Source organism: Callithrix jacchus, chromosome 2 (genome assembly GCF_049354715.1).
Source record: "Callithrix jacchus isolate 240 chromosome 2, calJac240_pri, whole genome shotgun sequence".
Lineage (NCBI taxonomy): Eukaryota > Metazoa > Chordata > Mammalia > Primates > Cebidae > Callithrix > Callithrix jacchus.
Genome location: NC_133503.1, coordinates 140,056,095 through 140,082,457, shown reverse-complemented (window position 1 = coordinate 140,082,457; position 26,363 = coordinate 140,056,095). Strand labels below are relative to the sequence as shown.

General features: G+C 42.8%; 1 protein-coding gene across 3 annotated transcripts; it reads left to right on the top strand.

Moving 5' to 3' along the window:
• Window positions 1-114: 114 nt before the first annotated feature.
• Window positions 115-25,540, top strand: MARVELD2 (MARVEL domain containing 2). 3 transcript variants are annotated; one of them, XM_008991969.5, is made up of 7 exons: window positions 115-177; window positions 5,012-6,166; window positions 9,477-9,512; window positions 16,401-16,555; window positions 16,804-16,975; window positions 23,091-23,141; window positions 24,472-25,540. In XM_008991969.5, the coding sequence occupies exons 2-7, from the start codon at window positions 5,027-5,029 to the stop codon at window positions 24,592-24,594; spliced, it is 1,677 nt and encodes a 558-aa protein (XP_008990217.1). In that variant the 5' UTR covers window positions 115-177; window positions 5,012-5,026; the 3' UTR covers window positions 24,595-25,540. The 3 variants fall into 3 exon arrangements, with proteins under 3 accessions (XP_008990217.1, XP_054108189.1, XP_008990216.1); XM_008991968.5 differs by having other exon boundaries at window positions 125-669; XM_054252214.2 differs by lacking the exon at window positions 9,477-9,512.
• The last annotated feature ends 823 nt before the right edge of the window (window positions 25,541-26,363 follow it).

Sequence of the window (26,363 nt, the reverse complement as noted above, 5' to 3'; positions counted from 1 at the left end):
GCTAGTCATTGCCGCGAGGTACCGGTTGCTGGGCACCAGCCGCCTGAGCCCACAGCGGGAGTCGGGCCGACAAAGCCGGGCGGGGCAAAGCTGAGCTCGTCCCGCCCCGCCCTCAGCCCCGCCCAGCCGTACCCCTGGAGCCCGATCCCGGTTTTAGAATCCCCGGCGGCAGTGCAGGTAAGTGGAGGGTAGGGCTGGGGGCACGTGACCCAGAGGGGGCGGGGAGGGGAAGGGAGGGCCTGGTGCCCCCCGGCCCTGGTGTGTGGGGTCGGTGGGAGGCCCGCACTCTGCGCTCAGTCTGCCGTAGCCTGCGGCAGAGGCCCAAGCCCCGCGGAGTTTCGCTCTGCGGTCCCAGGTGCGGCCGAGGCGCCGTCCTTCCGGGCGCTGGGCGGGGCGCTCACCTCGCGGCGATCCCGGTGCTCCTGACCTGTGGGGTCTCCCGGCTTAGTTCTGGGCTCGTTGGAGCGAATCTCTAAAGACTGGGTTTCAGCCAGAAACACAAAGACGAACGCCCAGCCTGCGCGGGCAGAGCTGGTGACACAATGAGATTTGTGGGACTGGGCTCCCAGAGGCTGGCGCAGGGGAGACCCCACAGCAAAGAAGCTCGGTAGCCCGGGTCAGTCGTGGGTTAGTTAAAACCGCAGAGCCTTTCCGACCCCTCGGAAGCGCGTAAGTATTCGAAAGCTACCCCTTTCTTGAGTCCAGCAAAACTTTTAAGCCAGGCAAACCGGTGGTTCTGTTTGTGTAAAGGCGACCAGGCATGATTGCTGTGACACTTCGCTGGGGGAGCCATTTCTCCTGCCATTGCCGCGGCTTTCCAAGATGAGTGTCCAAGAGTGTACTCAGGGTCCGGGGCTGAGCAGGGCAAGGACCCACGCTGCCGCGGCCTGCAGGACCAAAACGAACTCTGAGTGACATCCTGAAAGACATTAGGAGTATCCAGATATTTAAGATGTAATGAAATACAGCTAACCATTCCCTTCTAAAAATCACATTATCTTGCTTTTCCACAACTCTTTAATAATCACTTGCTTTTTAAAGATTGATAAGGTGGTTTGATTCAAATAAGCCACTTAACAAGTGAGGAAGTGTTAAATCCATTACAGTGAATCATATTTTTACCAGTGAATTAAATTAAGAGTAGATATCCTGTAAATGCTGTGTAAAACTTGCTAAAATTATTTGTTGTGCTTTTGCTTCTACATTTCTTAGGAATGTGCTTCAGAAACTATAGTGGTAATAACATTCCTAGAACTTAAACTTTTTTAGAGAAAGAAATAAAAGAGAAAGGTACAAAAATAACCGCTGTAATGTACAGAGCTACTTTGCATTGGAAACCCTGCTGGGGCCATCACAGTAATTGCCCTGCTAGTAGACTGGGATTCCACCCCATTCTCTTGTCTCCATTCTGTAGATACCCTCTGTGCCTTGCTTACCCTATTAACATCTTTACCTGTATTTTTAATGTATCTGAAACACACTTCATTCAGTCTGCTGCTCCCAAGGCTAAGCTGGAGGGGTGGAGACAAGTATAGACAGATAAAATGATCAGATGTCTGGGGTTTACTTCAGAGGACTCTACTGGCAGAGGAAATAGTATGGGGAGCATAAATGAAACAAGTTTGGCCATAAATTGAGTGTAGAAGCTGGATGTGGGTACACAAGGGTTCATAATACTATTCTTTCTACTTACTAAGTTTGAAAATTTCTATAATACAAATTTAAAATATCTGTCTCACATTTGATCTCTTCTCACTGTCTCAGTCATCCATTGGATTATGTCAGTGGCCTAGCTAGTCATCCTGTTTTGCCTCTTGCCTTCTGGAGTGTATTCTCAACACAGCATCCATAATGATACGGTTAAAACTAGTCGAATTGTGTCAGTCCTCTATTCAGTATCATCCAGTGGCTTCTCATCTCACTCCCAGCAAAAGACAGAGTCCTTTCCAGTGGTTTTCAAGGCCCTACATGATTCAGATGGCCTCAGTTCTGCTATTCACCTTCTTACTCACTTTGCTGCTGCTACAGTAGCCTCCATGCCTTCGTATTTCTTGAACGTAGCAGGCACTCCTACCTCAGGGCTTTTGTGCCAGCTGTTCCATCTGCTGGGAACACTCTTGTCCCTGATAATGGCCTGGCCTTCACCTTCAGTTCTATACTCAAATATCACTTTCTCTATGAAGATTTCCCTGGCCACTTGGTTTAAAATTGTAACATCCTGTCTGCATTGCAATCTTCACCCCATTGCTCAACTGTGCTCTTTAGCATACTGTATATTTTCCTTCCTGTCATCCATCAATCCCCCTGGTACTTCCCCAGTTAAAGCACCATGAAGGCAAGGATTTCAGTCTGCTTTTTTCACCAGTGTACCTTCAGCATGCCTGATGCAAGGCAGGTTAAACGAAGGGTCTGTGTTTTCCAAAGTAAAATAAAATAAACCCTTTGGAATTTCCAAATCACACCAGGCACAGTGGCTAATGCTTGTAATCCCAGTACTTTGGGTGGCTAAGGCGAGAGGGTCGCTTGAGCCCAGGAGTTCAAAACTAGGTAACATAGCAATACTTCATGTCTACTAAAATTGTTAAAGATTTAGCTGGATGTGGTGGCATGTGCATGTAGTCTAGCTACTTAGGAAGCAACTGGAGTGCTTGAGCCAGGGAGATTGAGGCTGCAGTGAGCTATGAGTGTGCTCTTGCACTCCAGCCTGGGAAACAGAGCAAGACCTTGTCTTGAAAATATAAAATAAACAAATGAATAAATGAATAAGTAAAACAAAAAAAAGATGGGGTTAGCCATTTTAATTTTGAGACCTTCATAGTATCAAGTACAATACCCTGTGCCCAATTTAAATCTTCAATAATGAGACTTGGCAGAGTGTGAATTAAAATTGTTTTAAGTCTTCAAACAAAATAACTTATAAACAATTTGAGAGAGAGATTCAGCATACCTTAAACCTAGTAGTTAATTAGCAAATGGTTTACTTCTTTGTGTATATGGATTCAGAGCATTGATTTCATGAATCAACAGGCTTAGTAAAAGTGCATTTTCTATGCCTTGTTCCAGAGGTGGATTGAATACCTTCTGAGATACTTGAGTCTCTCCTTGGAAAGTGTAAATCACCTATACATAATTTCTCTGGAAAGAGTAATATTAATGGTCATTGCTGCCATTCTCTATTGTGCTTTGGGGGAGCCTTTTACATCTAGTTTCTTTTTTTTTTTTTATATCTAGTTTCAAGTATTAATATTTTAGACTGGAAGAAGCAAGTCCTCTAAAAAGGACTTTGTTGATTAGGAAGGGAAAGGGCTAGTCTGTACCAAGGTAAAATGAGGAATATTTGCTGACCCATCAAATCTCACTACACTCAAACTCTTAGTATTTTGATTTAGATGTTTGAGGAAGTGACTCTACTTGGGAATGTGTTCGTGTTCTGTTTTGTTAGTTTTGTTCTTTATTGTTTAATAGGGCTCACAGATAAATTAAGTCTAGATATTTCATTTTTCATTTTCTTTTTCTTTTATTAGAGGCAGAGACTTGCTGTGTCACCCAGGCTGGAGTGCAGTGGTGCAGTCATAGCACACTGTAACCTCAAACTCCTGGGGTCAGGGGATCTTTCTTCCACCTCAGCCTCCCAAGTAGCTGGGACTGTGGGCACAGCACCACACCCAGCCAATTTTTTAAATTTTTTTGTAGATACAGGGTCTCATTATGTTGCCAGGCTGGTCTTCAACTCCTAGCCTTAAGCGATCTTCCTGCCTTGGCCTCTCAAAAGTGCTGGGATTATAGGCACGAGCCACAATGCCCAGCCTAAGATTTAAAATCTTGATTACTAAATAAATAAAAAGCAGGAGTTGCAATTCTTGTATCGGATAAAATAGATTTTAAAGCAACAAAGATATAGTGGTAAAAGGATCAATGCAACAACAAGAGCTAACGATCCTAACACCCAGATAGGAGACTTAGATTCAATGAGACAGAAAATTAATAAGGATATCAAGGACTCGAACCCAGATCCAGAACAAGTAAACTTAATATTTATAGAGCTCTCCACTTCAAATACACAAAATATACATTCTTGTAAATACCACATCATACCTACCCATAAGTTTAAATGAAACATTGATTGGCCATTATGAATACCCAATTTTTTTCAAAATCAAGCAATATTTCCATTTACTCTCCCTCTTTCTCTTCCTCTTTCTTCCTATCCTTTACTTATTTTTTTTTTTTTCTTTCCTTCTCTCAAAAAAAAGAAATCAACTTGTAAACCTCTAGATCCAGGTCGGCAATGTCTCTTTCATTGCTTGATTTCCTTTCTTCCCTTCCCTCCCTCCCTCCCTCCCTCCCCGCTTCCTCCCTTCCTTCCTTCCTTCATCCCTTCCTTCCTCCCTACCGTCCTTATTCCCTTCCTTCCTGCCTTCCTCCCCCACCCCCCAAAAAAAAAAAAAATCTTGATTACACTTAAAATGGCATAGAATGATGACTATATCCTTAGGTAATGTAATTGTTATAAAATATGCAAAATCTATAGGTTTATAGGTTTAAAGTCTCTACATATTTATCTTTTTTTTTTTTCCTTGAGTCAGGGTCTAGCCCTGTCACCCAGACTGGAGTACAGTGGTGCAATCTCGGCTCATTGCAACCTCTGCCTCCCAGGTTTAAGTGATCTGTACCTCAGCCTCCTGAGTAGCTAGTAGCTGGGTTTACAGGCGCGTGCCGCCACTCCTGGCTAATTTTTGTATTTTTAGTAGAGATAGGGTTTCACCATGTTGGTGAGGCTGGTCCCAAACTCCTGACCTGAAGTGATCTGCCTGTCTTGGCCTCCCACAGTGCTGGGATGACAGGCATGAGCCACCATGCCCAGCCTCATATTTATCATTTTTGTATGTCATAATAATTAGACATGATTCTTTTGGTCTCCTAAATACTTTTTGCTACTACATGAATAAAGTCAGCATCACTGAGAGGAGAAATAACTAATCATAAGTGATAACTTTAAATTTGGCCACAGGTGTGAAAATCACAAATGTCGTCAAATGATGGAAGATCCAGGAATCGGAACAGGCACTACGATGAGGTCCCAGGCGACTTGCCCTATCAAGATGATACCATAAGAACTCTTCACAACAGTGAGCGGGCAGTGAGCGCTGATCCCTTGCCACCACCTCCTCTCCCATTACAGCCACCATTCGGCCCAGACTTCTACTCAAGTGACACAGAGGAACCAGCTATAGCGCCAGATCTCAAACCAGTAAGGCGCTTTGTCCCTGACTCCTGGAAGAACTTCTTCAGAGGGAAGCAAAAGGACCCCGAATGGGATAAGCCGGTCTCTGATATCAGATACATCTCCGATGGAGTGGAGTGTTCACCGCCAGCCTCTCCAGCAAGACCAAACCACTGTTCGCCCCCTACCTCCTGCAAAGATCCTTACGGAGGGTCAGAAGGAAACTTTAGTTCCCGGAAAGAGGCTGACACAGTGTTTCCCCAGGATCCCTATGGATCACTAGACCGACACACACAAACAGTTCGAACATACAGCGAGAAAGTGGAGGAGTATAACCTGAGATATTCCTACATGAAGTCGTGGGCAGGCCTGCTGAGAATACTGGGTGTGGTGGAGCTGCTTTTGGGGGCTGGCGTCTTTGCTTGTGTCACAGCTTACATTCACAAGGACAGTGAGTGGTATAACTTGTTTGGATATTCACAGCCCTATGGCATGGGAGGCGTTGGTGGACTGGGCAGTATGTATGGGGGCTATTACTACAGTGGCCCTAAGACCCCTTTTGTACTCGTGGTTGCTGGATTAGCTTGGATCACTACAATTATTATTCTGGTTCTTGGCATGTCCATGTATTACCGGACCATTCTTCTGGACTCTAATTGGTGGCCCCTAACTGAATTTGGAATTAACGTTGCCTTGTTTATTTTGTATATGGCCGCAGCCATAGTCTATGTGAACGATACCAACCGCGGTGGCCTCTGCTACTATCCGTTATTTAATACACCAGTGAATGCAGTGTTCTGCCGGGTAGAAGGAGGACAGATAGCTGCAATGATCTTCCTGTTTGTCACCATGATAGTTTATCTCATCAGCGCTTTGGTTTGCCTAAAGTTATGGAGGCATGAGGCAGCTCGGAGACATAGAGAATATATGGAACAACAGGAGGTAAGTGATTCCATAATTCCTCATCTGTGTGTGTGTGTTTGATTTCTCCGTTATTTATTTACTCCCTTGTTAAAAATGTATAGTCCTGAAAACAGAAAGTTTTTGTAGAATTCTTTTCTTTCTTTTTCTTTTTTCTTTCTTTTTCTCTCTTTCTCTTTCTTTCCTTTTCTTTTCTTTTCTTTCTTTGATCTGAGATTCAAAAAACCTAGCTCTATATCTGACATGCTTTGACTGGGATAACCCACTCTGCTGTTTGACTGTTATATAACATTGCAAGTAGACACCAGAAGTGTAATATATAGTTTGTTGGCTGTATTTTTATGTCTGTCTGAAGCTTAAGAGAAAGACACAGCTACTGAATTTCTGCAAAGAAGAATATGCTCAGTAAATAAGTGTCTCATCATTAAAGTAAGTTTTAGAGCAATCTTGATTCTTTAATATGGTAAAACTTAATAAAAACCCCTAATTTTTCATTTAAAAGTTATGATTTACTTTCTCCCAGTGAGTTGAATAAAGCCAAATAAGGATATAATAAATCATATGTGATTTTTTTAAGTATTGAGAGATTGAACTGTAGTGAACATACTCTGAAAACTTGCCCAGTGGTTTTCATAATTTGTCTTTATTTGGGGAATAGGTATGGTCCAAAATTAGAATGGAAGTCCTACATTTGTTTTTTTATTTCTGGAATTTAATATAATAATGAGAATAAATGATAATGAGAACAGTAAGAAGAATAAAAAAACTAAAGGATGAGATTATATAAAAGCCCTACCTAAAATTACTTTGAACAGTAGTAAATGTTAGAGTATGTTTTACTGGCTTCATTATTCTCTGAAGTAAGTTGATATTTTGCTTTCTTCCAAGAAGATGTGTGTAGTAGAATATCCTATGTCATGGAAAATTTCAGTATTTACCTTAAATTCTTTTGTAATTTTAAATTAACTATATTATAAATTTTTCCTTTTCCATTTTTCCTAAGACATCTCAGATACTATACAATTGCACATGGTATATATTGGGCAAAACTATAAATAAAAATTAAATCCTGTCCTTAGCACACACTGACATACGAATTTTGTTTTTAATCTTTTGCATTAATCTGATGCATAACAACCAATAGCGCTTTGGTTTTTTAATTTACATTTTTTTTTTTTTTTTTAGAGATGAATTTTCACCATGTTGTCCAGGCTGGTCTCAAACTCCTGGATTCAACAGTCCACCAGCATTGGCATCCCAAAGTGCTGGGATTACAGGTGTGAGACACCATGCCCACCCAGCCTGTCTTTTGTACTTTTAATTTTCTTTTTTGTTTTTGAGACAGAGTCTCACTCTGTTGCCCAGGCTGTAGTGCAGTGGCATGATCTCCACTCTCTGCAACCTCTGGCTCCCAGGTTCAAGTGATCCGCCTGCCTCAGCCCCCCAGTAGCTGAGATTACAGGCACACGCCACCATGCCTGGCTAATTTTTGTATTTTTAGTAGAGATGGGGCATTGCTGTGTTGGCTAGGCTGGTCTAGAACTCCTGACCTCAGGTAATCCACCTGGCCTCCCAAAGTGCTGGGATTATAGGTACGAGCCACTGCACCCAGCCTTAAATTTTCTTTCTACACCTACTGGAATGCGAAGCAAATTGGTTTTTTGTTGTTGTTATTGATTGTTTTGAGGCAGGGTCTCACTCTGTCACCCAGCCTGGAGTACAGTGGCACAATCATGGCTCACTGCAACTTTAACCTCCTAGGCTCAAGCAATCTTCCCACCTCAGCCTCCCAGGTAACTGGAACTACAGAGACACACCACCACACCTGGCTAATTATATTTTTTGTAGAGACAGGGTATCACTATGTTGCCCAGGCTGGTCTCAAACTTCTGGGCTCAAGCAATCCTCCTGCCTCAGCCTCCCAAAGTGCTGGGATTATGAGTATGAGCTCCATGCTCAGTGGAAAAAAAATAGTTTTATAACAAGTACCTACATGTTACACAGAGAACTTTGATATGTGTCAATGTGATATATATATATATATATATGTATAATATATATAAAAAACATATGTGTGTGTGTGTATATAAAATTTTTTTTGTAGAGACAGGGTCTTGCTTCAGGCTGATCTCAAACTCCTGGCCTCAAGCAGTCCTCTCCCCTCAGCCTCCCAGAGTGCTGGAATTACAGGCATAAGCCCCTGTGCCTACCTTGATGTCACAAAACATATTATCTTGCTAAAACTCTACATAGATTCAAGTTGTTTCTAAAAATTTGTCTTAGCAGTTTAACATGTTTCTTTCATTTTTGTTTTTTTATGTAACAAACCTTCACATGTATTAAATTTGCATTTCTTAAAGTTACAATTTGTTTCTTAAATGTACATCTCTGTGTACAAAGTAAAGAATTTTAATTCTAATCAATATGAAATCCAGATAGTGAAACTCATATATTTCCTCATAATTTTATTCTAGTTGCATAAGTTTTTAAATCTTAATATTAGAAAATTCTACATGAATAGAATGATCAGCATAATACTTTTATTTCTTCTTCCTTTCTCAACAAAAACTTGTTTCTATGAGACTTGTTATATGCCTGATTAGACTTCACTCACCTCTGATGTTGAAAGTTGTGCCTGTCTGTGTGTTGCTATAACTTCCTAAAGGTTAGAAAATGTACTATAGCCTATAGCCTTTTTCTATTAATTTTACCAAGTAATTGTCCTAACTCTTTAATCGTGCAAGGTAATGAGAGGCAGAAATAAATAAAATGTGGGAGTAGTTCAAAGTGGTTTATGTAACAGTTTCCACCATCCCCATATTCCCAACTCCTCACTATGCCCCTGATTGACAGGGAATTACAGTTATCCCTCTTCTCAGTTATCCACTGACCCTTCAAAACCTAAACAAAAAGAGGATGAGAGGCTGGGTGCGGTGGCTCACGCCTGTAATCCCAACACTTTGGGAGGCTGAGGCGAGTGGGTCACAAGGTCAGGAGTTCAAGACCAGCCTGGCCAACATGGTGAAACTGCATCGCTACTAAAAATTAAAAAAAAATTTTTAAATGCCAGTTGTAGTGGCGGGCACCTGTAATCCCAGCTACTCGGAACCTGGAGGCAGAGGATAGCTTGAACCCGGGAGGCAGGGGTTGCAGTAAGCCGAGATAGTGCCACTGCACTTCAGCCTAGGCAACAGAGCGAGATTCTGTCTCAAAAAAAAAAAAAAAAAAGAGGATGAGAATTGAGATTGGGCTATAAATGCAAATAGACGAAAATATTTGCAAAGTAGCTTCACATGCCTTTGAAAAATTATTCAAACTCTTTTTGTTCCAGGTACATGAGCCATCGTTGTCATCGAAAAGGAAAATGGTAAGAATAAAGTTTATTTCACATTATGCTTTAGATTTGTTAAATACTTTTCTCTTATGTCTATTTATCTACATAGTAGTATCATACATCTGTGAAATGTAGCTATTGGCCAGGCACAGTGGTTCACGCCTGTAATTCCAGCACTTTGGGAGGCTGAGGAAGGCAGAACACTTGAGGCCAGGAGATCGAGACCAGCCTAGACAACATGGTGAAACCCCGTCTCTAGTAAAAATGCAAAAATTGCCTGGGCCTGGTGGCACACGCCTGTAATCCCAGCTACTGGGGAGGCTGAGGCACAAGAATCACTTGAATCCAGGAGGTGAAGGTTGCAGTGAGCCAAGATCATGTCACTGCACTGCAGTGACAGAGCAAGACTCTGCTTTAAAAAAAGAAAAGGAAGTACAGTTATTACATCGAGTTCATATTTGGACTTTGAGCTTTTTTTCCTGATACTAAAAGAACCAAATAAAACAATCCTATTGGCCGGGCGCGGTGGCTCAAGCCTGTAATCCCAGCACTCTGGAAGGCTGAGGCAGGTGGATCACGAGGTCAAGAGATCGAGACCATCCTGGTCAACATGGTGAAACCCCGTCTCTACTAAAAATACAAAAAATTAGCTGGGCATGGTGGCGTGTGCCTATAATCCCAGCTACTTGGGAGGCTGAGGCAGGAGAATTGCCTGAACCCAGGAGGCAGAGGTTGCGGTGAGCACCATTGCACTCTAGCCTGGGTAACAAGAGCGAAACTCCGTCTCAAAACAAAACAAACAAACAAAAAAGAAATTCCTATTATAGCTTCTTTTAATTTTGTAAGATGAAAATCTATGCAAGTGAACAAAATTGGTTCAGGAGAACCAAGATAATCCAACATATGTTTAAAATTTAATTTTTTTAAACTGAAAGTGATTTCTCCCAAACTTTCTTCACTTGTGTTTAAAGTTCTGCACTGTTCTTTGTATCCTGCTCATCTTGCTTTCAGATGCCAAATTTTTTACTACACTCACAGGACAGTTAAAAAACAAATTAATAGGTCGGGCACAGTGGCTCATGCCTGTAATCCCAGCACTTTGGGAGGCTGAGGCTGGTGGATCACAAGGTCAGGAGTTAGAGACCAACCTGGCCAACATGGTGAGACCACGTCTCTATTAAAAATACGAAAAATTAAACGCCTGTAATCCCAGCTACTCGGGAGGCTAAGGCAGGAGAATTGCTTGAACCGGGGAGGTGGAAGTTGCAGTGAGCTGAAAGACGTTGCCATTGCACTCCAGCCTGGGTGACAGAGCAAGACTCTGTCTCAAAAATAAATAATTAATTAAAATAAATGTAAAGCAGATGAAATGTCTATATGGATGTATTCTGATTTCTTCAGGCTCCCTTTCTATATTAAAAGGTAATTGTTAGAATTAGAGATGGGCAAGTAAGAAAAATGATTACTTCTTGCTTAAAAAAATTTTACCTAGAAAACAAATTAATAATGAACCCTCTGCTCAAAGTGACTTTGACCAGGAGATCTGAGATTCATGCTGGGGCTGGTGCCGAGGTCCAGAGAATTCGTAAGCTCTTAGCAGCTTCCTCAGCGCCATAAGATCTGGGTAGTTAAACATTTAGAAGTTAAACCATGTGTTCATATAGGGGTCAAAAAAAAAAAAAAAAAAGGAAACAGAAGTTAAAGAGAACTAGAAATTCATTTATTCAAGCCAAAAAAGCTTCCCCTAATGTTTGATACCATTATTCATTTTCAAAACTAAATATACAGGAATTCATTAGGATGAAAAAATGGCATCCTAATCAGCAAGAAACACAGCAGAATGAATAATAACTGCAAAATGTATTCCGTAAAAATATCCTTCTTAATTTCATTTTCTCAGGGTACTCTGCTCACCTCTCAGGTGTTCGCAGATGTGGAGCCCGAGTGGTGAGGCATGCTTTCTACATCTAGGTGATCTGGCTTCTGTCCCGCCTAGAGCCAGGGTTGGAGAGCTTTTCCTTTTCATAACTTTCCCGTAGGGCTGGTTAGCAGCCTGCACACCTAATCCAATCTAAGGGGTGTGCTATTTGGTGAGTTTAATGCTAGTGGTTTTTAGAATGAGCTAATGTTAAACCAAAGCCAGTTTCAGGGTAAGGAAATCAGGAAACAAAGGAGTTTTAAAGCTGCCTGGCAAGAAGATGAAGATGAAGGTTTTAAAATCCTGTTTTGTTTTTTTATTTGCGGTGAAATAGGGGCCCTCCCAAGCCCCTCTCAGTTTAGTTCAGCAAGCATTTCTTGAAGGCTTAAGGGGTCAGTAGAGGAGAGGGAGTTTACAGCTCATAAGAGGAATCATGTTCCCAAGCACGATCTTACTTTCCAGTAGCAGTTGGCATTGCTTGCCCTGTCCGTCACAAGCTCGTTTCTAATGTGCTAATAGAACTTCAGGCAACTTCAGGATATGAACAGTATACATTTAAGTAAACAGGTTTCTTTCATTAAAATTGGCAGTGAACCAGGCCAGGCATCGTGGCTCACACTTGTAATCCTAGTACTCTGGGATGGCAAGGAGGGAGGATAGGTTGAGCCCAAGAGTTTGAGGCTGCAGTGAGCTATGAGCTTGCCACTACACTCTAGCCTGGGTGGCAGAGCAAGACTCTGTCTCAAAAGAAAAGTGTCAGTGAACCAAATAGTTCTGTTTTTTTTTTTAATTATTATTTGTTTTTTGAGACAGGGCCTCACCCTGTTACCCAGGCTAGAGTAGAGTGGCATGATCACAATTCACTGCAGCCTTGACCGCCTGGGTTCAAGTGAACCTTCCACCCGAAACTCCCAAGTAACCTGGACTACAGGTGCATGCCACCATGCCCGGTTATTTTTTTAGTTTTTGGCTGGGCATGGTGGCTCTCACCTATGATCCCAGCACTTTGGGAGGCCAAGGTGGGTGTATTGCCTGAGCTCAGGAGTTGGAGACCAGACTGGGCAACATGGTGAAACCCCAGCTCTACTAAAATACAGAAAATTAGCCAGGCATGGTGGTATACACCTGTAGTCCTAGCTATTCAGGAGGCTGAGGCAGGAGAATTGCTTGAACCTAGAGGCAGAGGTTGCAGTGAGCCAAGGTCATGCCACTGCACTCCAGCCTGGGCAAAAGAACAAGACAAATCATTTTTAATTTTTTTGTAGAGACAGGGTCTCACTATATTGCCTAGGCTGGTCTCAAACATCTGGACTCAAGAAGTCCTCCTGCCTTGGCCTCCCAAAGTGCTAGGATTATAGGCATGAGCCATTGCACCTGGCCTAGTTCTGGGTTGGTTGGTTGGTTTGTTTTAGAGACAATGTCACCCAGGCTGGAGTGGAGTGGGGCAATCTCAGCTTATTGCCACCTCTACCTCCCTGGCTCAAGCCATTCTTCTGCCTCAGCTTCATGAGTAGCTGGGATTGCAGGCACACACCACCACACCTGGCTACTTTTTGTATTTTTAGTAGAGACAGGGTTTCATCACATTGGCCAGGCTGATCTTGAACTCCTGACATCAAATGATCCACCACCTGTCTCAGCCTCCCAAAGTGCTGGGATTACAGGCATGAGGCACCTTACCCAGCCCAGTTCTGAGTTTTAATTGTGGCTTTTCTACTTAATAGTTATGTGACCTTGGAGAATTTACTTGACCTCTCTGAACCTCAGTTATGTTTTAATTTTATTTTATTTTATTTTATTTTATTTTATTTTATTTATTTATTTCTGAGGTGAAGTCTCGCTGTTGTCACCCAGGCTGGAGTGCAATGGCATGATCTCGGATACTTCCTTTCTGTCTGAGACTTCCTCTCTAGGCTATTTCATCTTGTGTTCTCTTTCTCTTTTGAACACATAATTTTTACTAAAAGGGCCTCTAAGAGCTCTGCTGTTTAGAAACCAGCGTGACTTGGCTGGGTACAGTGGCTCACACCTGTAATCTGAGAACTTTGGAAGGCCGAAGCAGGTGGATCACCTGAGGTCAGGAGTTTAAGACAAGCCTTACCAATATGGTGAAACCCTGTCACTACTAAAAATCCAAAAACTTAGCCAGGTGTGGTGGCTTGTGCCTGTAGTCCCAACTACTCAGGAGGCTGAGAATTGCTTGAACCCAGGAGGTAGAGGTTGCAGTGAGCTGAGATTGTGCCACTGCACTCCAGCCTAGGTGACAGAACAAAACTCCGTCTCAAAAAAAAAAAGAAAAGAAAAGAAAGAAACTGGCATGACTTAAACCACCATCTCTTGCATCTAGGATTCTAATAGCCCTTTTCAGAGAATCACAGATTAGGAGCACTTGGGCAAGTTGAAGACATCTTCTGCCCTTCCTCTGTGGTCCCAGCAACATCCTCCTTACATTTAAAAATCCAGGCCAGGCATGGTGGTTCATGCGTGTCATCCTAATAACTTTGGGAGCTGGAGGCGGAGGCAGCAGGATCACTTGAGGCCAGGAGTTCAAGACCAGCCTTGGCAACATAACAAGATGCCTGTCTCTTAAAAAAAAAAAAAAAAAAAAAATTAAGCCTAGGCACAGAGGCTCATACCTGTAATCCCAACACTTTGAGAGGCCAAGGCAGGCAGATCACTTGTGTCCATGAGTTTGAGACCAACCTGAGCAACACGGAAAGACCTAATCTCTACAGAAAATTTAAAAATTAGCCAGATTATCTGGTATGGTGGTCCCAGCTACTTGGAAGTCTAAGGTGGGAGGATCACTTGAGCCCAGGGTGTATGGCTGCAGTGAGCCGTGATCATGTCAGTGCACTGCAGCCTGGATAACCTTGTCTCAAAAAACAATTTTTTTTTAAATAAATATATTAGCCTGGGTGCAGTGGCTCACACCTATAATTCCAGCACTTTGGGAGGCCAAGGGGGGTGGATCACCTGAGGCCAGGAGTTAAAGACCAGCATGGCCAACATGGCAAAACCCTGTCTCTACTAAAAGTACAAAAATTAGCAGGCATGGTGGCACACACCTGTATGTAGCCCAGCTACCTGGGAGGCTGAGGCATAAGAATTGCTTGAACCCAGGAGGCGGTGGCTGCAGTGAGCTGAGATCACGCCATTGTACTCAGCCTAGGCAACAGAGCGAGACTCCATCTCAAAAAAAGGAAATGAAAATAATATAAAATTACTGACAATCAGCTGGGCTCAGTGGCTCATGCCTGTAATCGCAGCATTTTGGGAGGCCGAGGCGGGCAGATCATGAGGTCAAGAGATTCAAACCATTCTGGCCAACATGGTGAAACCCTGTCTCTACTAAAAATACAAAAATTAGGCGGGCATGGTGGTGTGTGCATGTAGTCCCAGCTACTCAAGAGGCTGAGGTGAAAGAATTGCTTGAAAACCCGGGAGGTGGAGGTTGCAGTGAGCTGAGATTGTGCCACTGCACTCTATCCTGGCAACAGAGTGAGATTTCGTCTCATTAAAAAAAAAAAAAAAAAAAAAAACAAGTCCGGGCGCGGTAGCTCATGCATATAATCCCAGCACTTTGGGAGGCCGAGGCGGGTGGATCACGAGGTCAAGAGATCGAGACCATCCTGGTCAACAAGGTGAAACCCTGTCTCTACTAAAAATACAAAAAATTAGCTGGGCATGATGGTGCGCGCCTGTAATCCCAGCTACTCGGGAGGCTGAGGCAGGAGAATTGCTTGAACCCAGGAGGCGGAGGTTGCAGTGAGCTGAGATCGTGCCATTGCACTCCAGTCTGGGTAACAACAGCGAAATTCCGTCTCAAAAAAAAAAGATCAGGAAGCGTTTCTTTCTGAAAGTGAATTTGCTTGCTTTCCATCTTCATATAATGAAAACAATGTAACTCATTTTCTTTTGTAATCCATTCAGTGGCTGTGTGCAATTAAATCATCCCAAATTGCCAGTATCATGACTTTCTCTTTGCATTTAAGTAGACTTGTTCCATTTTTATCCCTGAATTTATTTTGAATTACATTTTTTATTCTTTTACGGTTACTTGGGGTGTAAATTCTAAATAGGTAAGTTCTTAAGACTGTGTATTTGACATTGCATCAACCACCTTTGACATGTCCACAGTTGGGGCTAGAGTGTGTTTTACCTACTGTGTATTACCATATCCCAAATGTGATTCCCTTATCTATTACAGAAACATTCAGAACAACTTTGTGACTATAAAACATGTAATTGTGATGTGAAATGTTAACTCCTATTTTCACTTTTCTTCTTCCTGTCTTCCTCCCCATTTTCTTCTTCTTCTTCTTCTTCTTTTTTTTTTGAGGGAAGATCTCACTCTTCCCTGGCTGGAGTAGAGTAGTGCAATCACAGCCACTGTAACTTCCACCTCCTGGACTCAAGCAATCCTCCCACCTCAGCCTCCAAGACTCCCAAGTAGCTAGGACTACAGGCACACACCACTGCACCTGCCAGGTTTTTTTTTTTTTTTTTTTTTAAGATGGAGTCTCATTCTGTTGCCAAGCTGGAACAGTGGTGCACTCTTGGCTCACTGCTACCTCCACCACCTGGGCTCAAGCGATTCTTTTGCCTCAGCCTCCCAAGTAGCTGGGGTTACAGGTACCCACCACCACTCCCAGCTAATTTTTGTATTTTTAGTAGAGACTGGATTTCACCGTGTTGGCCAGGCTGGTTTCAAACTCCTGACCTCAAGTGGTCCACCCACCTCGGTCTCCCAAAGTGCTGGGATTACAGGCAGGAGCCACCTCGCCCGGACTTAATTTTTTTATATAGAGACAGGGTCTTGCCATGTTGGCCAGGCTGGTCATGAACTCCTGGCCTCATGTGATCCTCCTGCCTCAGCCTCCCAAAGTACTGGGATTATAGGTTTGAGCCACCCTACCTGACCTTCCTCCCCATTTTCTAAATAAATTCAGAGGGTTTTTATTCTACCTCTATTTATTAATAAATCCTCTTTTTCTCCCTAGCTGCAGTGTGAAATGGCCACTAGTGGTGACAGACAAAGAGAATCAGAAGTTAATTCCAAAGAATTGAGAACAGCAAAAATGAAACCTGAACTACTGAGTGGACACATCCCCCCAGGTCACATTCCAAAACCTATCGTGATGCCCGATTATGTGGCGTAAGTATCAGTCTGAATTCTTCCTCAAGGTAGGAGTCGAGGGCCTCCATTTGGGCCTTTCATTTTCCAGTTTGTCCCCACATTAATACTCTGTGCTTAAAATCATGTATGCAAGTAGTTGTTTGTTATCTGAAAGGTGATACAGTGAATTGAAGGTACAAGATGATCAGTAAGGAATAAGCTAAGCTGATCTCCCATTCAGCTTCTTTTAGTGAAACAATTATAACTTTGGTTTGTTTTTCTCCCAGAAAATACCCTGTGATTCAGACGGATGATGAGCGAGAACGCTATAAAGCTGTGTTCCAAGACCAGTTTTCAGAATACAAAGAGCTGTCTGCAGAAGTTCAAGCTGTCCTGAGGAAGTTTGATGAGCTGGATGCAGTGATGAGCAGACTGCCACATCATTCGGAAAGCCGGCAGGTTAGTGTGTGCCACTGCCTAGGAGAACCACTGAACTCTACAGGAGGAATAAAATCTGGCTTTTTGTTTTTGTAAGACAGAGTCTCGTTCTCTTGCCAGGCTAGAGTGCAGTGGCACAATCTTGGCTCACTACAACCTCTACCTCCTGGGTTCAAGTGACTCTCCTGCCTCTGCCTCCCAAGTGGCTGGGATTATAGACATGTGCCACCATACCCAGCTAATCTTTTTGTATTTTTAGTGGAGACACGGTTTCACCATGTTGGCCAGGCTTGTCTCAAACTCTTGACCTCAAGTGAGCCACCCACCTTGGCCTCCCAAAGTGCTGGGATTACAGGCATGAGCCACCGCATCCAGCATAAAATCTGGCTTTTAAAAAAATACCATTTACATCTGCTTTCTGTGTCTAGGAAAGTATTTGAGATCCTCAAGGTGCCTAGTTAAGATGACAGTTCAAATTGTGTAACTTAATATCTTTTGTTTTCAGTTATTAAACAGTATTTTTTCTTTTTTTTCACTCTGTGCCTACTCATATTTTATATTCTTATTTAAGTAAAAGATAAATTTGCTTAAGATACATACTAAGTCAGTCAGGGTCCCAAAGGAGACAGATGGCACATTCAAGCTAAGATAATTTACAAAGGTTTATTCACAAAGGGGAGGGCGGAGTGTAGGGAAGCCACCAGGGGCATTGCATTCCCCTGCTAAGCCAGAGTCCAACAGTTAGCACCCCAGGCCCAAAGGCAGAGCGCCCAGTGAGTAAGAGTAGAGAGCAGATATGGCCAGAAACAGTGACTCATATCTATAATCCCAACACTTTGAGAGGCCAAAGTGGGCAGATGGCTTGAGCCCAAGCATTCAAGACCAGCCTGGACAACATGGTAAAACTCCATCTCTACAAAAAATATAAAAATTAGCCAGGCGTAGTGACATGTACCTATAGTCCCAGCTGCTCAGGAGGCTGAGGTGGGAGGATTGCCTGAGCCTAGGAGGTCAAGGCTGCAGTGAGCCATGATTGTGTCACTGTACCCCAGCCTGGGGGAAAGAGTAAGACCACGTCTCAAAAAAAAAAAAAAATAAAAAAGCAGATATGAGATATGATGCTACAAATGTGAGTTACTGGGCACACACACCAGACTGACAGCTATGATCATGACCAAGAGGAGCACTGGGAATGGAAATGGTCGTTACAGGGGACTTAAGCTTTTTTGTAGTACTCTTTTTTTCATTTTTCACGTTTATATCTCTGAAATAGGGATTCCTTATAACCTGTGCCATTTTTTTAGTCAGATATATTCTTTTTTTTTTTCTTCTTCTTTTTTTTTGAGATGGAGTTTCGCTGTTGTTACCTAGACTGAAGTGCAATGGCACGATCTCGGCTCACTGCAACCTCTGCCTTCTGGGTTCAAGCAGTTCTCCTGCCTCGGCCTCCCAAGTAGCTGGGACTACAGTTGCGCACCACCATGCCCAGCTAATTTTTGTATTTTTAGTAGAGACGGGGTTTCACCTTGTTGACCAGGATGGTCTCAATCTCTTGACCTCGTGATCCACCCGCCTCAGCCTCCCAAAGTGCTGGGATTATAGGCATGAGCCACCGCGCCCAGCCTATTCTTTTTTTTTTTGAGACAGAGTCTTGCTCTGTTACCTAGGCTTGAGTGCAGTGATGCAATCTTGGCTCACTACAGCATCTGCCTCCCAGGTTCAAGCAATCCTCCTGCCTCAGGGTCAGCCTCCCGAGTAGCTGGGACTACAGGCGCCCACCACCACGTCCAGCTAATTTTTGTATTTTTAGTAGAGACAGGGTTTCGCCATGTTGGCCAGGCTGGTGTTGAACACCTGATCTCAGGTGATCTGCTCACCTCAGCCTCCCAAAGTGCTGGTATGACAGGCATGAGCCACTGCATCTGGCCCAATGTCCTCTTTTTAGTTGAGATCTCATTTACATATCATAAATCCACCCTTTTAAAGTGTACAATTCAGTGAATTTTAGTATAGTTCCAAAGTTGTGCAATCAGCACCACTCAAATTCCAGAAGAGTTTCATCCCTCCAGCACTTTGGGAGGCCGAGGCGGGAGGATCACTTGAGATCAGGAGTTCTAGACCAGCTGGCCAATGTGGTCAAGCACTATCTCTGCTAAAAATACAAAAAGTAGTTGGGCCTGTTGGCGGGCTGAGTAATCTCAGCTACTTGGGAGGCTGAGGCAGAAGAATCACTTGAACTCAGGAGGCAGAGGCTGTAGTGAGCCAAGATTACGCCACTGCAGTCCAGTCTGGGCAACAGAGAGAGAACCTGCCTCAAAATAAAAAAAAGAGAAAAGAAAAGAAAAAGAAACCCTATACCCATTAGCAGTTATTTCCCATTCCCAGATCTTTCCAACCATTGATGACCACTAATCTCCTTTTTGTCTGAATAGATTTGCCTAGTTTGAACATTTCATATAAATCCTTTGTGCCTGGCTTCTTCATTTAGCATAATGTTTTCAAGTTCATCTGTATTTTAGCATAGTCAATACTTACTCCTTTTTGTGGTAGAATAATATTCTGCTACATGAATATACCACATTTTGTTTGTCCATTCCTCAGGAGATAGACATTTGGATCATTTCAGCTCATTAGCTAATATAAATAATGCCACCATAAATATTTGTATAATCTATCTTTTTAAAAGAGGCTGTATTAATCTATTACTTGTATGATTAAATTTTTAAAACATAGCTTTTTAAAACTTAATGTCAGGCCTGGCACTGTGGTGTCTCAGGGAGGCCAAAGTGGGCGGATCACAAGGTCAGGAGATGGAGATCATCCTGGCTTACATGGTGAAACCCAGTCTCTACTAAAAATACAAAAAATTTAGCTGGGCGTGGTGGCACACGTCTGCACTGAGCTGAGATCGCGCTACTGCACTCCAGCCTGGCGACAGGGCAAAACTCCGTCTCTCTTTCGCGCACACACACACACACACACACAAATTTTTTTACACAAGAACCCGTATTAATTGAGTGTCTTTGTTTCAACCACAGACTGTTAAGTGTACATTTAAATCACTTATCATTATGAGTTAGCAAAGCAAATGTGTATTGCCGTGACATTTTCCTAATCCTGGAGAAATGGAATGGTGTTGGCCAAGAGACACCAGTACCAGGAAGCAAGAGAAATTCAGCACATATTGAGGTTGAATGTCAGTACCATTTGGAAAACAATCAAGGCCCACAGGTCTAAGAAGGGTGGCCTGGTTTAGAGGCTCTCAAAGGAGTGCAGGAGGCATGAGGCCCCAGGAATCTGGATCAGCACAGGTTGGGAAGAGCAGGCTTGTTGCGGAAAATAATGCAGACAATCCTGAGCTGTAATCTTTGAGCCAATCCCCAGTGGGGTCTGGTTTGTATGCTTTGTATGAATGCACAAGGGCTGCAGCACGTGGTCTACAGTTGGGAAATCCAGAGGTCCTGATTACAGTGCAGGCTGAGAGTCTTCCAATGATGTTTCCACACAATATCAACAACAGCCATTACCTGTGATTTTTAACAAGACAGGGCTTGTAAGTAACCCAAATGGCAGGCCCGTGGTTATTATTACCAGTGTATCCTCTAGTCCTTATCTAAAGTAGAAATATACATTGTATCACAAAAGTTAGCTTCTCCTTGGTCACAGGCTGAGCTTTGCCCTGGGCAAGAGTCCACAGGCTCATTCATTTTCCCACCAGGTCCCCATGAAGCATGTGAGGCATTTCAAAGCCCACTGAGCCTGTTTGGAGGCACAGATTCTCTCACAGACATGGTTGTGTACCCTTGAAGAATAGTCACATGACTTTTCTGAGCCCATAAAATAGAAATATTTACTCTAAATAATCCCTCTGGTCGTCACCACTCCTTAAATTCAGTGACAGACTCTAGATAGATGTTACAGCTCATCTCTGCCTGCGTCTCCAGCACAGCAGTGCTAACCCCAGCAGCAAGTTTATTCCTTGTCCAGGACCTGTTATTACAGATTACAATTAAATCACCAGGTTTATCTTCACTGCTGGCAAGCATTTAAAACACAAATACTCATGATCTCAGTATGTAAAAGAGATTGAAGAATTAAAATAGATTGGGCAAGGGGGCTCATAGCTGTAATCCCCACACTTTGGGAGGTCAAGGCAGAAAGGTTGCTTGAAGCCAGGAGTTCAAGATGAACTTGAGCAACATAGCAAGACCACATCTACACACAAAAAATAATAAAAATTAGCGGCTGGGCACAGTGGCTCACGCCTGTAATCCCAGCACTTTGGGAGGCTAAGGTGGACAAATCACGAGTTCAGGATTTGAAACTAGCCTGGCCAACGTGGTGAAACCCCATCTCTACTAAAAATACGAAAAGTTAGCTGGGCATAGCGGTGGGCACCTGTATTCCCAGGTACTCGGGAGGCTGAGGCAGGAGAATCACTTGGATCCCAGAGGCAGAGGTTGCCATCAGCCGAGGTTACGCCACTGCACTCCAGCCCAGGGGACAGAGTGAGACTCCATCTCAAAAATGAATAAATTAATTAATAAATAATAAACAATTAAAATTAAAATTAGCCAGGCCTAATGGTATACCACTATAATCTCAGCTACTTGGGAGGCTGAGACAGAAGGATCACTTGAGCCCAAGAAGTTGAGGTTACAGTGAGCTGTGATCACACCACTGCACTCCAGCTTGGACAACAGAAAAGACCCTGTCCCCACCCAAAAAAAAAAAAAAAGAAAATATACTGGGAAAAGGGTATGGATCAGTGATGGAGAAGGTTCTCAGGGCAAGCTTTTATTATTTTATTTTATTTATTTATTTTTCCTTTTTTTGCTTTTGAGATGGAGTCTCGCTCTGTCTCCCAGGCTGGAGTGCAATGGCTTGGTCTTGGCTCACTGCAACCTCCACCTCCCAGGTTCAAGTGATTCTCCTGTCTCAGCCTCCTGAGTAGCTAGGATTACAAGCATGAGCCACCACACCTGGCTAATTTTTGTGTTTTTAGTAGAGACAGGGTTTCACCCTGTCAGCCCAGCTAGTCTCAAACTTCTGACCTCGGGTGATTCACCCTCCTCGGCCTCCCAAAGTGCTGGGATTACAGGCATAGGGCAAGCTTTTAGAACTATAAATTACTGGCTGGGCATGGTGGCTCACACCTGTAATCCCAGCAGTTTGGGAGGCCAAGGTGGGCAGATCACTTGATGCCAGGAGTTTGAGACCAGCCTGGCCAACATGGTGAAAACCCATCTCTACTAAAAATACAAAAATTAGCTGGGCATGTTGGTGCACACCTGTAGTTCCAGCTACTTGGGAGACTGAGGCTCGGGAATAGCTTGAGCCAGGGAGGTGGAGGTTGCAGTGAGCTGAGATTGTGCCACTGCACTCCAGCCTGGGCAACAGAGCGAGACTGTCTCCAAAAAAAAAAAAAAAAAACCTCTCAATTATTATATTTGTTTATTTTTTAGGTTTGCAGTGTCTGACAATATATATCTATGTATAGGCTTGCATGGATGAATGAGGGCATTGCTGTAGTAATCTGTTCTCTTTGAATAGACCGTTCAACTCCTTAGCAAAGTTCATATTTATTTTAAAACTTAGAATGAAACTACAAGGAACCTTATATTAGCTATTTTCAAAAGTTGCATACTCTCAAACTGCTTAATCCCAACACCTAATAACTCAAAAAAGAACTTTCCAAAGGGATAAACTTTCCAAAGGGGATGAACATAATAATAGCAAACGTTATGGTTATTATGTGGCAAGCACATTATAAGGATCATTTCAAATAAGTGAACCTTCTTACAACCCTTTGAGGTCATTATGGTTTTATTTCCATTTTATCAATAAGGAAACTGAGCCTGCCGGCTGTGTGGCCCTGGGCAAGCTATGTATCCTCCCTAAAGGGCCGGGGGCACAGGTATGGTTGCATGTGGTCAGGGCCCTTTCTCTCTTATGCACTCCTGGGCCTAAGAGATAGTAAGCCCTCAAATATTTGCCTGTGAATTAAATTTTGTGTGTAAACATTTTCATTCTTTTCTTGGGTAAAAATTGTTTTTTTGTTGTTCTAATTCTCAGTGTGCTTTGAGATATGATTTGAATAAACTTTTAACTTAGATATACAATATATTATTTTTAGGAACATGAGAGAATTTCAAGAATCCACGAAGAGTTTAAGAAAAAAAAGAATGTGAGTAAAACAGTTTTCTTCTTCAAACTATATTCTTATCGAGGTGCATACATGATAATTGACAGACTCTAGATTCTGTTAGCTAACATAGGTCCTTTTTTGTATTTCATGAGATGCTCCTTTTAAGGGAATATGGCTGCTAGATGCCATTTCTTGTCATGTCTGTCCTGAATACATTTTGCTGTGTCCTGACTTAGGAACCTAGGGAAATGAGCATTGATCCGGAATTCTCCACCTCTTCCATCCAAAAGATGAACTCTCTTTACATCTTTCCAAGTCTAACTTAATCTCAAATCAGTAGAGGTGGCTGGACACTGGCTCAGCCTGTAATCCCAGCACTTTGGGCGGCCAAGGCGAGTAGAACACTTGAACCCAGGAGTTTGAGACCAACCAGCCTGCGCAACATGGCAAAACCCTGTCTCTACAAAAAAAATATAAACATTAGCCACGTGGCACACCCCTGTAGTCCCAACTACTTGGGAGGCTGAAGTAGGAGGATCACTTGAGCCTGGGAGGCAGAGTACACCACTGCGCTCTAGCCTGGGCAACAAAATGAAACCCTGTCTCAAAAAAAAAAAGAAAAAAAATAGTAGAGGCCGGAGAGACTGTTTATTAATATTTTGTATACTTACTACTTTTTTTTTTTTTTTTGAGATGAAGTCTCTCTGTTGCCCAGGCTGGAGTGCAATGGCACAATCCTGGCTCACTGCAACCTCTACCTCTCAGGTTCAAGCAATTCTGCCTCAGCCCCTCGAGTAGCCGGGACTCCAGGCATCCGCCACCATGCCCAGCTCATTTTTGTATTTTTAGTAGAGACGGCGTTTCCCCATATTGGCCAGGCTAGTCTAGAACTCCTGACCTTGTGATCTACCCACCTTGGCCCTCCCAAAGTGCTGGGATTATAGGTGTGAGCACCCAAGCCTGGCCCCACTTTTTTTTTTTTTTTTTTTTTAAGAGATGGGGTCTTGCTCTGTTGCCTAGGCTGGACTTAAAGCCCTGGGCTCAAGCAGTCTTCCCACTGCAGCCTCCTGAGTTGCTGGGACCACAGGCACATGCCACTGTACCTGGCTTTATTTCCTTTTTTATGTACATCAGACATTAAAATGAAAGCTCTTTGTACTTCTGTTTGGTTTTGCTCTGAAACTAAAACTACTCTAAAAAGAAATGTACATTTTAAAAAACCTGTAGAGAGCTTAACTATTACTCTGAGTTCGGAATCTGCTGTAGAGAATATTGCTGTGTGTGATCATTTCCTGGGTGACAATGTATGTTTCTGTGTTTTTCACTGAGGAAGCCAGGAGCCGAAGTAATACTTACATTTCTTTTACAGGATCCTACATTTCTGGAAAAAAAAGAACGCTGTGATTACCTAAAGAATAAACTTTCTCACATAAAACAAAGAATTCAAGAATATGATAAAGTAATGAATTGGGATGTACAAGGTTATTCTTAGCCCTTTTTTTTTTTTTTTTTTGAGGCAGAGTCTCGTTTTGTCACCCAGGCTGAAGGGTAGTGGTGCAATCTCGGCTCACTGCAACCTCTGCCTCCTGGGTTCAAGCGATTCTCCTGCCTTAGCCTCCTGAGTAGCTGGGACTACAGGCACACGCCACGACACCCAGCTAATTTTTGTATTTTTAGTAGAGATGGGGTTTCACCATGTTGGTCAGGCTGGGAAACCACTTTTTTAAAAAAAATAGCAAGTTTACTATTTATTTACTGCCTTTTTAATGCCAGCCTCTGTGGTAGAGAAGCAAGCAGTTCCTGAATCAGCTTCCAGTTGGTTTAACCAGTATGCAACATTAAAGATTTTTACTCCGACATTTTAAAACAAATTCAAATGTACTAAGGGCCTTTACTAAGAATGGAACAAATCCTGTGTTCAGCTGTGTTCAATTTCATATTTGTCCATCTCATTTAAATGTGTCATCATTTTAGAGATCATATCCTGGCAGCGTGATGGGCAAGTGGACTGCCAATTCTGGTGCTACTTTCCTTTTTAACTCAGGCAGATTCCTAGGATTTTTCTAGAACAAATTTTGTTCCTATAGAAATTCCTCGGGGCCTTCTAAAGAATTTTTCTAAGGATAAATGGGTGACATTTTTCAAAAGTTTCATTTATTCTTTTGAATGGTGTTTGAATTCCAGATCAACATTTTCAAACATTGTGATCTCGGGGAAATTGTTTAATCTCTCTGTGCCTGTTTCCTCTTCCGTAGAACGGGGCCAATAATAGTCCCTTCCCCATAGAGTTGTTATGAAGATTAAAAGAATCACTAATATAGTAAGGACTATATTAGTGTTTGTGAAATCTATAGAAGTGTTTGTGAAATGAATAAATTATAAAGAATGAGTCTCAAGAAGAGGTCCTTAATTAGTAAACCCAACCTACTTAACCAAAAGCCCAAGTGTCTGGTGCCTTTCTTTTTTGCGGTGTTAACTGGTGGCCTTAGCCCAATGCTTCCCTGTGGCTCTGTGGCCCCTGGGGTTCCAAATGGCCTTCCTGTCTTTCATCGGTGTGACTGCACATCTCTCCATCTCCCTATAGTCCAGCTGCCCTGAACTCATTGAATTATATGAATGGTATTGCCTTTCTCTTCCCTTTGGACATCCACACTACAGTCTCACATGATGTAGCATTTCCTTGAAACCTCCCTTTGAATTTTTGGGATGCTTCATCTTTTTTTTTTTTTTTGAGATGGAGTTTCGCTCTTGTTGCCCAGGCTGGAGTGCAATGGCGTGATCTCAGCTCACTGCAACCTCTGCCTCCCGGGTTCAAGCAGTTCTCCTGCCTCGCGAGTAGCTGGGATTACAAGTGCCTGCCACAACACCCAGCTAATTTTTTGTATTTTTAGTATAGACAGGGTTTCACCATGTTGTCCAGGCTGGTCCCAAACTCCTGACCTCAGGTGATCTACCCACCTCAGCCTCCCCAAGTGCTGGGGTTCAGGCGTGAGCCACTGCACCTGGCAGGGATGCTTCATCTTTCTAAGCATTATCCTGGCTTTGGAATTTATTCATGAGAAATGTTTTATTTTTGTTAGTATGAACAGTAAACTGCCTTTAAAATTTTTTTAAAAAAACAAAATCATTCTTCTTGGATTTTATTCATCAGCATCTAGTGTGTAGATAAATTTCCAGCATTTCAGCTTCTGCCTAATATAGCTGCCTTTCAAACAATTAACCATTCAAAGAGTTTTCTAAAGTGATGAAACCAAAGAAAAG

Excerpts from the sequence above, each read along its gene's own strand:
- MARVELD2 (XM_008991969.5), top strand. The coding sequence starts at position 5,027 with ATGTCGTCAAATGATGGAAGATCCAGGAATCGGAACAGGCACTACGAT. Across the intron at positions 9,513-16,400 it reads TGTCATCGAAAAGGAAAATG|CTGCAGTGTGAAATGGCCAC; the intron begins GTAAGAATAAAG and ends TTTTCTCCCTAG. Across the intron at positions 16,556-16,803 it reads GTGATGCCCGATTATGTGGC|AAAATACCCTGTGATTCAGA; the intron begins GTAAGTATCAGT and ends TTTTTCTCCCAG.